The following is a 16,020-nucleotide window of genomic DNA, read 5'->3' as shown; positions in this document are numbered from 1 at the left end:
TCTAATAATAATAATAATATGAGACAGTTCCGACTCCTAGGATGTCGGGGATATGATGTGACACGTCGCAGTGCGGGGACATGGGATGGGTTGCGATCCGTATACATCGTCCAGTATATATATATATACACCATCCTCGGTGCGTTCCCAGCACCGCACTCCCCCCCGCAGCACTCACGGGGTTAACCCCCATCCTGTCCCCCTCCAGGCCCCGCCCCCCTGGGCTGTGATTGGCCGCCCCTGCCCAAGCCTTTGAAGTGCAGTGTAGAGCCCAGGGTTGGGTTTAGAGCCTTGCAGCCAGCTGGAGGGAAGGGAGCACAAGGGGATCCTCTCCTCCACCCTGGCCATCCCTCCTCCAAATGATCTGTTCTCCCCTCGGATCTAGCACCGACTCACCGACCTGCCCGACTCCTCCGCTGCCCAGCCTAGCGCCCAGCCACCCCCTGCGCCAGGCCAACCGACTGCCCATCAGGGTGCTGAAAATGCTGACTGCACACACTGGACACTTGCTGCACCCGGAGTACCTGCAGCCGCTCTCCTCCACGCCTGTCAGTCCCATAGAGGTAAGGAGGGCTGCCTGGCATCGCCCTGTGGATGATGGATTGCAACCGACCAGGATCTGCTGTGTGTTGGGGGGGGCAGGTTGGGGGGGATCAGAAATCTCCGGGATCCACACCCAGTCCTCTGTAGCGAGGAGAGCAATCTGCGATTTTTATTTCCTGCTTTGTGTGCGACTTGTGGGCTGACCTCTGATCGTATGCGATGTATTGTGCGATTTACTGCCATTGCCTAGGAGAGGCTGCTGAGCAATCCGATCCTCCTCTACACGGATCGCTGCCGATCTACTGGCTGAGACCCAAAGGAGACTCGATAGTCGAGGATACAAAGTTTATTGTATAGAAAAGATACAAAGTGTAGAATATAGAAAGTGTAGAATATAGAATAGGATAGAAAGTGTAGAATATAGAATAGGATAGAAAGTGTAGAATATAGAATAGGATAGAAAGTGTAGAATATAGAATAGGATAGAAAGTGTAGAATATAGAATAGGATACAAAGTGTAGAATATAGAATAGGATACAAAGTGTAGAATATAGGATAGAAAGTGTAGAATATAGAATAGGATACAAAGTGTAGAATATAGAATAGGATACAAAGTCGAGAATATAGAATAGGATACCAAGTGTAGAATATAGAATAGGATACAAAGTGTAGAATATAGAATAGGATACAAAGTGTAGAAAATAGCAAGTATAGAATATAGAAAGTATAGAATATAGAAAGTATAGAATATAGAAAGGATACAAAGTCGAGAATATAGAATAGGATACAAAGTGTACGATATAGAAGGAATACAAAGCGTATTGTATGAAGTGTATTTCCTGTAGCAGATCGCACACATATACCGTCGGGTTTTCTTTGTATGTAACACGGGAAGTCTCCTTATTCTCTCTCCTCCAGTCATGTGACTGTCATTTTCTGATCTTATTGGACTCAACTGCCATTTATTAGTGCAGAAGCTCAGTGACTGGATCCTGGGCTCTCCCAAGTTTTTTTTCTTGCAATATTTTCCAATACTTTCTAATTAAATTATATTTTTTTGATCTTGATCCGGGTTCCTTTTTCTCTCCCCCCCCCCCCCACCTCCGCCTCCTCTCCCTCATACCAACCCCCCCCCCCCCCCCCCTCCTCCCCTCCTCCTCCCTCCTAGTCAGTTCAGAGCCCCTGTCATTAATCATCCCATGGCAGTCCCTAATGATAAAGTTTCAGGAGATTTATAGCCTGAAAATAATAGCCGGGCTGTGTTGAATAGCAGCGAAGGGGAAAAAAAATAGAGGAGCGGCTCAATCAATGCGCTTTATAGGTTCTCAGGCTCCGGGCTTCGATTTTTGTCACCCGAAATCTCAATTTAACTCTGCGAACGGTGAAAAGGATCGCATCGTCCGATCGCCTCGTCTGCTCTGCGTTGGTAGTTCTTTGTTGGGCGGCTATGTTCGCCTTATTTATTTATTTATTTATTTATTTTGGCGTATGTGGGATATATAATATCAATGTTTTTGTTTTTTGTTTTTCTAAGTTATTGGTTAACAATTTATCATTTGGTAAATGATTACGTGGAATATGCCGAAGAGCTTGCACTTCATGGAAGTAGCGAAAGGCGGCTGGGAAACTAGAAAGGAAGCGCCTTGTGGGAAATTGGTTTTAACCCGATCCATCCACTTCGCTTGGGATCCAAAGAGTATACAGAGTACTAGAGTATTATATATACAGAGTACTAGAGTATTATATATACAGAGTACTAGAGTATTATATATACAGAGTACTAGAGTATTATATATACAGAGTACTAGAGTATTAGAGTATTATATATACAGAGTACTAATCTGTATATAGAACATCAATATATAATACTCTAGTACTCTGTATATATAATACTCTACTAATCTGTATATAGAATACATAATACTCTAGTAGAGTATTATATATACAGAGTACTAGAGTATTATATATTGATGTTCTATATACAGATTAGTACTCTGTATATATAATACTCTAATACTCTAGTACTCTGTATATATAATATTCTAGTACTCTGTATATAGAACATCAATATACAATACTCTAGTACTCTGTATATATAATACTCTAGTACTCTGTATATAGAACATCAATATATAATACTCTAGTACTCTGTATATATAATACTCTAGTAGAGTATTATATATTGATGTTCTATATACAGATTAGTAGAGTATTATATATACAGAGTACTAGAGTATTATATGTTGATGTTCTGTATACAGATTAGTAGAGTATTATATGTTGATGTTCTGTATACAGAGTACTAGAGTATTATATATTGATCTGTATACAGAGTACTAGAGTATTATATATTGATCTGTATACAGAGTACTAGAGTATTATATATTGATGTTCTGTATACAGAGTACTAGAGTATTATATATTGATGTTCTGTATACAGAGTACTAGAGTATTATATATTGATCTGTATACAGAGTACTAGAGTATTATATATTGATGTTCTGTATACAGAGTACTAGAGTATTATATATTGATGTTCTGTATACAGAGTACTAGAGTATTATATATTGATGTTCTGTATACAGAGTACTAGAGTATTATATGTTGATGTTCTGTATACAGAGTACTAGAGTATTATATATGTATGCTCTATATACAGATTATTAGACCAATCAGGAGGTTACAGCAGCTGTGGGGAAATTTCCCCTGTAAAGTGAATTGGCTGTTTGCCTTTGAAGTCTCCAGCATTGTGTGCTCCACTCTCACCGATTGGCTCTGTGTTCTTCTCCTTCCCTCTAGTTGGACGCCAAGAAGAGCCCGTTGGCCCTGCTGGCTCAGACCTGCTCTCAGATCGGAAAGCCTGACCCCCCTCCCTTCGTCGAAGCTGAACTCGGTGACGTCCAGCAGCCACAGCGAAAAGAAAGCAGCCGCAGCAGCTCTTCGCTGAAACTGGAGAGTCTCCTCTGGAGGACAAGTCGAGCTTCAAGCCGTATTCCAAGGGAGGAGAGCCGAGAAAGGAAAGCGGATCTTCGAATGGTGGCGCCGCGGACAAGGCAGGATTTCGGGTGCCTAGCGGTTCTTGCCAAGCCTTTCCTCCGCACGCGGCGTCTCCGTCCTCCAGGGTGAGCTCCCCCGGGCAGCTCTGTGATTCTAAAAGTGTGGACGGGCAAGAGAAAAAAGAGCCCGAGGCCATCAAAGTTAGTGCTGAGATTTCTCAAGCCAACCCCACCCTTACCAGAGCCAGCACCAGCAACTCCAGCGCCGAGTCCAGCCAAAGCGGGGACATTACCCCCAGCGGCAAATCCGAGCCGCAATCGCTGGGACCTGGCCACGTGGCCCCGGTGTCTCCTTACAAACCGGGACACTCAGTCTTTCCTCTTCCACCGTCTGGCATTGGATATCATGGATCCATAGTGGGGGCCTATGCCGGGTACCCTTCACAGTTTGTCCCCGGGTTGGATCACACCAAAACAAGCCTGGTTGGTAATCAGCTACCTGGGACTTTAGGTTTGCCGGGGAAACCACCCAGCTCCAGTCCTCTGACCGGAGCCTCTCCTCCGTCTTTCATGCAAGGATTATGCAGGGACCCCTATTGTCTGAGCTACCACAATGCCTCGCACCTCGGTACTAGCAGCTGCTCCACCTGTGTGCATGACCCATCCGCCCTGAAGTCTGGATACCCTCTGGTCTACCCCAGCCACCCTCTTCATTCGGTGCACACCACGTTGTCTTCCAGCGTCACCCCGTCCTTGCCTGGCCATCCTCTGTACACCTACGGCTTTATGCTCCCCAACGACCCGGTCCCTCACATATGCAACTGGGTGTCTGCCAGCGGACCTTGCGACAAAAGATTTTCCACGTCAGAGGAACTCCTTGCCCACTTGCGGACTCACACGGCCTTGCCCGGGGCCGACAAACTTTTGGCTGGTTACCCTACATCTGGTTTGGGGTCTGCTGCTTCCTGCCACCTCCATCTCCCTCCAACAGGGCCTGGAAGTCCTAACACACTGCCAGGGTCCCTGTCCTTAAGGAGTCCACACACCTTGGGACTTAACAGGTACCACCCGTATGGAAAAAGCCCCCTAACGCCCAGTGGTCTCCCGGTGCCCTCCTTACCGGCAGGATCTTACTATTCGCCGTACGCTCTCTACGGACAGAGGTTAACGTCAGCTTCAGCGCTAGGATACCAGTAAATATATCGAATTCCCCGACTCATAGACTGTATATTTATTTACTGTATGTTAGCTTCAAGCTGGGAATATTAAGTGCATTATTTACAACAAAAAAAATCCAATGGTATGCAAACATTCTGTGCCCCCCCCCCCCCCCCCCCAAAAAACAATTCTTTTGCATTATCAGTTTGTCTTCCATTTGGTCTCTTTTTTTTTTCCTTTTTTTTTTTTTATCCTGTTTGGTTTTTTTTACTTTTTTTTTTTCTGTTTGCTTTTTTTTTTTTTTTCTTATTCTTTGTGCAGTTTTGCATGATGTTCATCGCTTATTCAAATCCTTTTTCTTTCCCTCTTTAGGAGGTTAACTAAAAAAAAAAAAAAATAATAAAAAAACGGCCTCCTCTTAATTTTTGTACAGCTCTAAAGAAGTGTATTTTTTTGTAATGTGTTCTCGGCATGAAGGGGAGCGGGTGGGAGGAGGAGGAGGAGAGAGAGAAAAAAGGAGAGGAGACAAATGCGTTGGTGGCTATCCAAAATTGGCAAAAACTTATTTTGTTTAATAAATGAAGACTTAAATATTCACTTTGGTTTTTTTTGTTTTGTTTTTTTTTTTTTAAATCTTCATCCGTTTTTTGTTTTTTTTTAATTCCCCTGTACTAAAAGATTTTTTTTTCACATGGGTTTGCTGATTACACTGAAAGAGAACTCAATGCCAAAGCATTCACAAGTCAAATATCTGGAATGTATTGATTACAATAAACATTGTTTTTGTTATTAAAAAAAATATATTTAAAGATTGTTTATGATTTTAATAATCAAATGCTGTGCAGTGGTTGGAGATTTAGAGATCTGCTACCATCTGCTGGTTGTCAGTGGTATTGCAAGCTTCGCCTGCACTGAGGAGCAAAGGGATCCGAACAAAAAAAAAAAAAAATTGAGAATCCACATTAATGGAATTTTATAATTCCGAAGGTCAGAGTTAACATGGATTTTCTATATTTAAAGTGCAGATTCAAAGTACGTGCATTTTATGGGGATATTTTGATGGGGTTATTTTATATTGCAAATATTGCCTGCACTGAAGAGCAAGGGATCTGAGCAAACAAAATTTAGACAATACATATTAAAAATCGCATTTTATAATTCCGAAGGTCAGAGTTAACATGGCTTTTCTACATTTAAAGTGCAAATTCAAAGTAAATGCATTTTATGGGGATATTTTATATTGCAAATATTGCCTGCACTGAGGAGCAAGGGATCTGGGCAAAACAATTAAGACAATATATATTTTAAAAAATTAAATTTTTATAATTCAGAAGGTCAGAGTTAACATAGCTTTTCTATATTTAAAGTGCAAATTCATTTAATAAAGCGCATGCATTTTATGGGGATATTTGGATTGGGTTATTATATATTGCCTGCACTGAGGAGCAAGGGATCTGAGCAAAAAAAGTTAGGATATAGATATAGATAGATAGATATAGATATATAGATATATAATCACATTTTATAATTCAGAAGGTCATGGCTTTTCTATATTTAAAGTGCAAATTTATTTAGTACATTTTATATTTTGACAAGTTATTTTATGTTGCAAATATTGCCTGCACTGAGGAGCAAGGGATCTGAGCCAAAAATTTAGACAATATATATTTAAAAAAATTACATTTTATAATTCAGAAGGTCAGAGTTAACATAGCTTTTCTATATTTAAAGTGCAAATTCATTTAATAAAGTGCATGCATTTCATGGGGATATTTTGATGGGGTTATTATATATTGCCAACAGGGGCGGACTGACCATTTGGAAACTCTGGCACTGCCCGAGGGCCCGGGGTCAGTAGGGGACCCCATGAGATGCTCCTGGTATTTTTTTCATAGGCTTTTTTGAGTTTGGGCAAGGACACAGGGGCCCCATTATCCCCTATTGCCCGGGGGCCCCATGAGTTGTCAGTCCGCCCCTGATTGCAAAGGGGAGGAGCAAGGGATCTGAGCAAAAAAAAGACTATATATATATATATATAGATATAATCTCTATTACTTGTTATGATTCAGAAGGTCATGACTTTTCTATATATAAAGTGCAAATTTTAGCGCATTTTGTATGTTGACGAGTTATTTTATGTTGCGAATATTGCCTGCACTGAGGAGCAAGGGATCTGAGCAAAAAAAGTTAGACAACATATATTTTAAAAAAAATCACATTTTATAATTCAGAAGGTCATGGCTTTTCTATATATAAAGTGCAAATTTATTTAACGGAGCGCATGCATTTTATATTTTGATGAGTTATTTTATGTTGCGACTATTGCCTGCACTGAGGAGCAAGGGAACCGAACAAAAGTTGTAGAAAATGCAAATCACCAGCATTTTATAGACGAGTTTCTAATTCATAAGTTCAGAGTTAACTTGGCTTTTCTCTCTTTAAAATGCAAATTCTTTTAATGAAGTTTTAGATGAGTTTTTTTTAATCTAAAAATATAAAAAATATATATATTTATCAAACATTGCCAGCACTGAAGAGCAAGGGATCTGAACAAAACATTTCAGAAAATAGATTTTTTTACAGATGAGTTTATAATTCAGAAGGTCATCTATAACTTGGCTTTTCTATATTTAAAGTGCAAATCCATTTAATAACGTACATTTTTTGATGGGTTATTATATATTGCAAATGTTGCTCTGCGCTGAGGAGCAAGAGATCCGAGCAAAAAAAAATATACCAGATACCAATGACTATCATTTTATAGATGCGTTTTATAATTCATAAGCTTGGAGTTCGCTTGGATTTTCTATATTTGAGGTGCGAATTCATTTCCTGAAGTGCATTTTATACGGATATTTGGAGTTCTTTTACATCGCCAACATTGGGGGTTATTTACTTAAGCTGGAGGTTGCAGAATCTGGTGCAGCTCGGCGTAGAAACCAATCAGCTTCCAGGTTTTATTGCCAAAGCTTCACTGGCCAAGCTCAAGCTAGAAGCTGATTGGCCGCAGCAAATTCTGAGTGGACCAGTCATAGTACATCTCCCCCATTGCCTGCATTGAAGGGGGAGGGGTCTGAACTAAAATCATTTAGATGATACAAATAAATAAAATTTTACAGACGAGTTCATCGGTCAGGAGGTCAGAGGTCAGCGTCAGCGCAGATTGTCTATATTTAAATTCCTTTAATGAAGTGCAAGTGTTCTATGAGAGTATTTTATATTGCAAACATCACCTGAATGAAGAGCAAGGGATCTGAGCAAAAACATTACAGCCGGGGTCCCTGAAAGCCTGGAGGTTCCTCGGGGTTCCATCAACAATTGGAAAATGTCTGCCAATCAGATAAATTCCCATTCATCTTTTTTAGCTATCTGTAAGGGGGGAATTCTTCCCACTGACCCCCAATGTAAGGGGCATTCTTCCCACTGACCCCCAATGTAAGGGACATTCTTCCCACTGACCCCCAATGTAAGGGACATTCTTCCCACTGACCTCCAATGTAAGGGACATTCTTCCCACTGACCTCCAATGTAAGGGACATTCTTCCCACTGACCCCCAATGTAAGGGACATTCTTCCCACTGACCACCAATGTAAGGAGCGTTCTTCCCACTGACCCCCAATGTAAGGGACATTCTTCCCACTGACCACCAATGTAAGGGACATTCTTTCCACTGACCACCAATGTAAGGGACATTCTTCCCACTGACCACCAATGTAAGGGACATTCTTCCCACTGACCACCAATGTAAGGGACATTCTTTCCACTGACCACCAATGTAAGGGACATTCTTCCCACTGACCACCAATGTAAGGGACATTCTTCCCACTGACCCCCAATGTAAGGGACATTCTTCCCACTGACCCCCAATGTAGGGACATTCTTCCCACTGACCACCAATGTAAGGGACATTCTTCCCACTGACCACCAATGTAAGGGACATTCTTCCCACTGACCTCCAATATAAGGGACATTCCACTGACCCCCAATGTAAGGGACATTCTTCCCACTGACCCCCAATGTAAGGGACATTCTTCCCACTGATCACCAATGTAAGGGACATTCTTCCCACTGACCCCCAATGTAAGGGACATTCTTCCCACTGACCTCCAATGTAAGGGACATTCTTCCCACTGACCCCCAATGTAAGGGACATTCTTCCCACTGACCACCAATGTAAGGGACATTCTTCCCACTGCCCCCCCCAATGTAAGGGACATTCTTCCCACTGACCCCCAATGTAAGGGACATTCTTCCCACTGGCCCCCCAATGTAAGGGACATTCTTCCCACTGACCTCCAATGTAAGGGACATTCTTCCCACTGACCACCAATGTAAGGGGCATTCTTCCCACTGACCACCAATGTAAGGGACATTCTTCCCACTGACCCCCAATGTAAGGGACATTCTTCCCACTGATCACCAATGTAAGGGACATTCTTCCCACTGATCACCAATGTAAGGGACATTCTTCCCACTGACCCCCAATGTAAGGGACATTCTTCCCACTGACCCCCAATGTAAGGGACATTCTTCCCACTGATCACCAATGTAAGGGACATTCTTCCCACTGATCACCAATGTAAGGGACATTCTTCCCACTGACCCCCAATGTAAGGAACATTCTTCCCACTGATCACCAATGTAAGGGACATTCTCCCCACTGACCCCCAATGTAAGGGACAATCTTCCCACTGACCCCCAATGTAAGGGACATTCTTCCCACTGACCACCAATGTAAGGGACATTCTTCCCACTGACCCCCAATGTAAGGGACATTCTTCCCACTGACCCCCAATGTAAGGGACATTCTCCCCACTGACCCCCAATGTAAGGGACATTCTTCCCACTGATCACCAATGTAAGGGACATTCTTCCCACTGACGCCCAATGTAAGGGACATTCTTCCCACTGATCACCAATGTAAGGGACAATCTTCCCACTGACCCCCAATGTAAGGGACATTCTTCCCACTGACCACCAATGTAAGGGACATTCTTCCCACTGACCCCCAATGTAAGGGACATTCTTCCCACTGACCCCCAATGTAAGGGACATTCTTCCCACTGACCCCCAATGTAAGGGATATTCTTCCCACTGACCCCCAATGTAAGGGACATTCTTCCCACTGACCCCCAATGTAAGGGACATTCTTCCCACTGACCACCAATGTAAGGGACATTCTCCCCACTGACCCCCAATGTAAGGGACATTCTTCCCACTGATCACCAATGTAAGGGACATTCTTCCCACTGACCACCAATGTAAGGGACATTCTTCCCACTGACCCCCAATGTAAGGGACATTCTTCCCACTGACCACCAATGTAAGGGACATTCTTCCCACTGATCACCAATGTAAGGGACATTCTTCCCACTGACCCCCAATGTAAGGGACATTCTTCCCACTGACCCCCAATGTAAGGGACATTCTTCCCACTGATCACCAATGTAAGGGACATTCTTCCCACTGACCCCCAATGTAAGGGACATTCTTCCCACTGACCCCCAATGTAAGGGACATTCTTCCCACTGATCCCCAATGTAAGGGACATTCTTCCCACGGACCCCCCAATGTAAGGGACATTCTCCCCACTGACCCCCAATGTAAGGGACATTCTTCCCACTGACCCCCAATGTAAGGGACATTCTTCCCACGGACCCCCCAATGTAAGGGACATTCTCCCCACTGACCCCCAATGTAAGGGACAATCTTCCCACTGACCCCCAATGTAAGGGACATTCTTCCCACTGACCACCAATGTAAGGGACATTCTTCCCACTGACCCCCAATGTAAGGGACATTCTCCCCACTGACCCCCAATGTAAGGGACATTCTTCCCACTGACCACCAATGTAAGGGACATTCTTCCCACTGACCACCAATGTAAGGGACATTCTTCCCATCACACCAATGTACTATGAGCTGTTAATGTTTCTCAGGGTTCCTCCACGTTAAAGGGGTTGGGAGACCAATATGGACAATACATAATAATAAGTTTACATCAGGAGGTCAGACTTCACACGGCTCTTCTATATTTAAAGTGCAAATTCCTTTCATGAAGTCCATACATTTCATGAGGATATTTTGTAATATTCCCGATAAATCTGTCAGGTTTCAGGCCCGTCGTTATGATTTCTTCTAGTAAATGTAACATACAGAAAGTTATATAAGTTCTATCTGGAGGAAAGGATGACAGAGTTTTCTTGCGAGTTTCCATACATCTGCATATCCGCTGACTCTACAGATTTCAAAACTGCGCACGATAAAAGATTCAGAACCAAAAAATAAAAAAATAATTGCCATAACATTTTTCAACTTCAGAACTGTAATAAAAGGTTCAGAACCAGAAAAATAAATAAAATAGAATAAATAATCAACATAAAAAAAATGAAATAATTGCCAAATTTTTTTTACAAACTTCAGAATTGTAATAAAAGATTCAGAACCAGAAAAATAAAATAAAATAGAATAAATAATCGCCGTAAAAAAATTAAAATAAATAATTTTCATAAAGTTTTACAAACTTCAGAATTGTAATAAAAGATTCAGAACCAGAAAAATAAAATAGAATAAATAATCGCTGTAAAAAAATTAAAATAAATATATTCCGTAAAGTTTTACAAACTTCAGAATTGTAATAAAAGATTCAGAACCAGAAAAATAAAATAGAATAAATAATTGCCATAAAAAAATAAAATAAATTATTGCCAACATTTTACAAACTTCAGAATTGTAATGGATGTATTTTTTTGAGACAGATAAAAATTTTGGTGGTATTTATTCACCGCTGGTATTTTTTTTTTTTTTGCTATATAAATGAAAAAGTCCAACATTTTTTTAAAAAAAGTGTTTTTCTTATAAATTTTGCAAATAAATAATCTTTCTTCATAAATCTTGGCCACAATGTATTCAGTTATCTTTTTAGTAAAAAAAAAATAAATAACCCAAATTAGTTTATAACCAAAAATTATAATTTTTCAAAATTTTTTTTACATTTTAATTTATTTTTTTTATATTATTATTTATGGGCTTTTTTTTTACATACTGTCACCCTAGCAGTACAGTGTCACCATGGTACCCAAGCAGTATAGTGTCACCCACAAAGGCTGTAAAAGCAATCATTTCCTGGTCCTCGGAGCTTACAATCTAAGTGTGTTATAATATAGAGGGCCCTGGTCCTCAGAGCTTACAATCTAAGTGTGTTATAATATAGAGGGCCCTGGTCCTCAGAGCTTACAATCTAAGTGTGTTATAATATAGAGGGCCCTGGGCCTCAGAGCTTACAATCTAAGTGTGTTATAATATAGAGGGCCCTGGGCCTCAGAGCTTACAATCTAAGTGTGTTATAATATGGAGGGTCCTGGGCCTCAGAGCTTGCAATCTAAGTGTGTTATAATATGGAGGGCCCTGGTCCTCAGAGCTTACAATCTAAGTGTGTTATAATACGGAGGGCCCTGGTCCTCAGAGCTTACAATCTAAGTGTGTTATAATATAGAGGGCCCTGGGCCTCAGAGCTTACAATCTAAGTGTGTTATAATATAGAGGGCCCTGGGCCTCAGAGCTTACAATCTAAGTGTGTTATAATACGGAGGGTCCTGGGCCTCAGAGCTTACAATCTAAGTGTGTTATAATACGGAGGGTCCTGGGCCTCAGAGCTTACAATCTAAGTGTGTTATAATATGGAGGGCCCTGGGCCTCAGAGCTTGCAATCTAATAAATGATCACATAATTACAGCATCAGCAACATTTTTGATCCTCACAGGACCCCTTTCTCAGGCATGTGGCAGTTCAAAGGGCATCGGTATTCGCGTATGTGTGATCTCAGGCAGGGCCCGGGACAAGGGGCGGGCAGATTTTCATTTGTACCCGTGCAGAAAAACTGACATCTTTGCACCATGAGATTGTGATAGTGTGTCGGGCAATCTGACACTAACTGACACTGACACCTCCAGTGATTCTAATACAGTGATCAGTGCTGAGACTATACACTGTCACTGTACTGATGACACTGGCTGGGAAGGGATTAACGTCTAGGGGCAGTCAAAGGGTTAACTGGGTGCCCAGGGCCGGGACAAGGGGTGGGCGAGAGGGGAAGCTGCCCAGGGCCGGGAAAAGGGGTGGGCAAGAGGGGAAGCTACCCAGGGCCGTGACAAGGGGGGGCGGTAGGGGCAGCTTCCCAGGGCCGGGACAAGTTGTGGGCGGGAGGGGAAGCTGCCCAGGGCCAGGACAAGGTGTGGGTGGGAGGGGAAGCTGCCCAGGGCCTGGACAAGGGGTGGGCGGGAGGGGAAGCTGCCCACTGCCGGGACATGGGATGGGAGGGAGGGGCAGCTGCCCAGGGCTGGGACAAGGGTTGGGCGGGAAGGGCAGCTGCCAAGGGCCGGGACAAGGGGTGGACGGGAGGGGCATCTGCCCAGGGCCGGGACAAGGGGTGGGTGGGAGGGGAAGCTGCCCAGGGCCTGGACAAGGGTTGGGCGGGAAGGGCAGCTGCCAAGGGCCGGGACAAGGGGTGGGCGGGAGGGGAAGCTGCCCAGGGCTGGGACAAGGGTTGGGCAGGAAGGGCAGCTGCCAAGGGCCGGGACAAGGGGTGGGCGGGAGGGGCAGCTGCCCAGAACCGGGGACAAGGGGTGGCGAGAGGGGCATCTGCCCAGGGCCGGGACAAGGGGTGGGCGGGAGGGGCAGCTGCCCAGAACCGGGGACAAGGGGTGGGCGGGAGGCGCAGCTGCCCAGGGCCGGGAAAAGGGGGGGCGGGAAGGGCAGCTGCCAAGGGCCGGGACAAGGGGTGGGCGGGAGGGACATCTGCCCAGGGCCGGGACAAGGGGTGGGCGGGAGGGGCAGCTGCCCAGAACCGGGGACAAGGGGTGGGCGGGAGGGGAAGCTACCCAGGGCCGTGACAAGGGGGGGCGGTAGGGGCAGCTTCCCAGGGCCGGGACAAGTTGTGGGCGGGAGGGGAAGCTGCCCAGGGCCAGGACAAGGTGTGGGTGGGAGGGGAAGCTGCCCAGGGCCTGGACAAGGGTGGGCGGGAGGGGAAGCTGCCCACTGCCGGGACATGGGATGGGCGGGAGGGGCAGCTGCCCAGGGCCGGGAAAAGGGGGGGCGGGAAGGGCAGCTGCCCAGGGCCGGGACAAGGGGGGGCGGGAGGGGAAGCTGCCCCGGGTGCAATGGTTTACTATAGGGATGGGGGGCGCCTTCCTTCTGGTACAAGGCTGACAGCAGTAGTGACAGCGGCAGCGATTTTGACAAGCGAGTGACTGCTGGGCGTAGGATTCCCGAAACGTGCACATCATGAACAGGAAGGAAGGGGGCGCTATATGACCTTGTCCCGGCATTGAACCCGGGCTCGTGTGTTTTTGATGCAATTCCATTGAAATCCATGGACTCAAAAATGCAGCGTGCTGAGTGCAAAAAAAAACAAAACGTCCCCGCCACGCACAGATGTGAACGGGACCCTGTAGGAAAAGAGGTTGAATGGATTGTAATGCGTTTCTCTAGATCTGCAAACGCACAAAAAGAATTCGATGTGAACCGAGCCCAATGAGGCAGAAGTGGAAGGCACGTCAATGACAAGTCGAACGCGCAGATTTGGTTCCTCCCACGTACAGATATTTTTCCTGTAATTATTCCCAATCTCGGATGTCGATCGCGTTGCATTACAGGAACGACTTTTACAGTTACTTAGGTGTCATAAAAATAACATATGGGCGAGTCGGATCTGCTGGTAGCGTGTCAGTGGGAGGGGGAGGGCCGGGATTCAACGCACACAGACTTGTCGTCTGTCAGAATCACTCTTCGCAGATTAATATGTCACAACTACCAATCACAGATCTTGGCAGCGGAGCCGGAGCTGTCAGCTGACGTCGGAGCCGAAGCTGCCAAACTCTACTTGGCGTCTAGCGCAGGCGGCCTAGGAGGGCATCGGACGCCGTCGGAGCGATGAGGAGAGATTACGTTTCCTCCTGCGTAGATCGCTTTCGCTCGTCGTGCATCAAGGCGAGGAGTTGGGGGAGCGAAGGATTCCGGTGGGAGGTTGGATTGCAAGCTGGGCATTGGCTGTTTAGGATTTATGGGCAGGTTTGTAGATAAGGGGGGACCACCAGTCCTCCTGTACGGGGCCCAGGACAAGAGGGGGGGCCCAAGCATTCTGGTGAATCGGATGTGGGCTGGGAAGGCGATCGGCATGGTGGAGGGGGGGGTGATTACTGGAACAGATCCCCTGTATGGCTCCCCCTGCAGCAGCTGAAATCCAGCGGGAGGGAAAGGAGAAGAAGCCAATTATAGGTGCAGGGGGGGGGTGGTAATTACTGGAACTGATCCCCTGTATGGCTCCCCCTGCAGCAGGTGAAAGCCGGCTTCTTTTCCTCTCCCTCCCACTGCCTTTCAGCTGCTGCAGAGAGAGCCATACAGGGGATCGGTTCCAGTAATTACCACCCCCCCCCCCCTCACCCATAATTGGATTCTTCTCCTCTCCCTCCCACTGCCTTTCAGCTGCTGCAGAGATCCGTACAAGGGATCGGTTCCAGTAATTGCCCCACCCACCATGCCGATCGCCCTCGCAGCCAACATCCGGTTCACCAGAATGCCTGGGTCTCCCTCCTGTCCTGGGCTGGGCTGTAAAAAAATAACAGACTTACTGGCTGGATCACCAGGAAATAAAAGGCAACAAATACAAAGCTGCCAGCAGGCTGCTCTATATTCCAAAACAGACATGCAAAGAGTCAGGTAGGTACATGGAGGACATTGTTGGGTCTCAGAGTCAGGTAGGTACAAGGAGGACATTGTTGGGTCTCGGAGTCAGGTAGGTACAAGGAGGACATTGTTGGGTCTCGGAGTCAGGTAGGTACATGGAGGACATTGCTGGGACTCGGAGTCAGGTAGATACATGGAGGACATTGCTGGGTCTCGGAGTCAGGTAGGTACATGGAGGACATTGCTGGGTCTCGGAGTCAGGTAGGTACAAGGAGGACATTGTTGGGTCTCGGAGTCAGGTAGGTACATGGAGGACATTGCTGGGACTCGGAGTCAGGTAGGTACATGGAGGACATTGCTGGGTCTCGGAGTCAGGTAGGTACATGGAGGACATTGCTGGGTCTCGGAGTCAGGTAGGTACATGGAGGACATTGCTGGGTCTTGGAGTCAGGTAGGTACAAGGAGGACATTGCTGGTTCTCGGATTTAGGTAGGTACATGAAAGACATTGCTGGGTCTCAGAGTCAGGTAGGTAAATGGAAGGACATTGCTGGGTCTATAAGTCAGGTAGGTACATGGAGCACATTGCTGGTCTTAGGAACCTGGTAGGTACATGGAGGACATTGCTGGGTCTCGGAGT

At 45.4% G+C, this 16,020-nt stretch overlaps 1 protein-coding gene across 1 annotated transcript; it reads left to right on the top strand.

Annotated features, from left to right (window-relative positions):
• Window positions 1-275: 275 nt before the first annotated feature.
• ZNF703 (zinc finger protein 703) lies at window positions 276-5,506 on the top strand. Its single transcript, XM_089665249.1, is given in 4 exon segments — window positions 276-563; window positions 3,343-3,414; window positions 3,416-3,481; window positions 3,483-5,506. Coding segments are annotated over 4 exon segments (1,596 nt in total). The 5' UTR covers window positions 276-359; the 3' UTR covers window positions 4,737-5,506.
• The last annotated feature ends 10,514 nt before the right edge of the window (window positions 5,507-16,020 follow it).

The sequence above is a fragment of the Staurois parvus genome, unplaced genomic scaffold, assembly GCF_062004578.1.
Source record: "Staurois parvus isolate SC_StPar_1 unplaced genomic scaffold, SC_StPar_1.0 ptg002162l, whole genome shotgun sequence".
Lineage (NCBI taxonomy): Eukaryota > Metazoa > Chordata > Amphibia > Anura > Ranidae > Staurois > Staurois parvus.
Note: the sequence above shows the minus strand (reverse complement) of the source record. Positions and strands in the feature narration are given on the sequence as shown.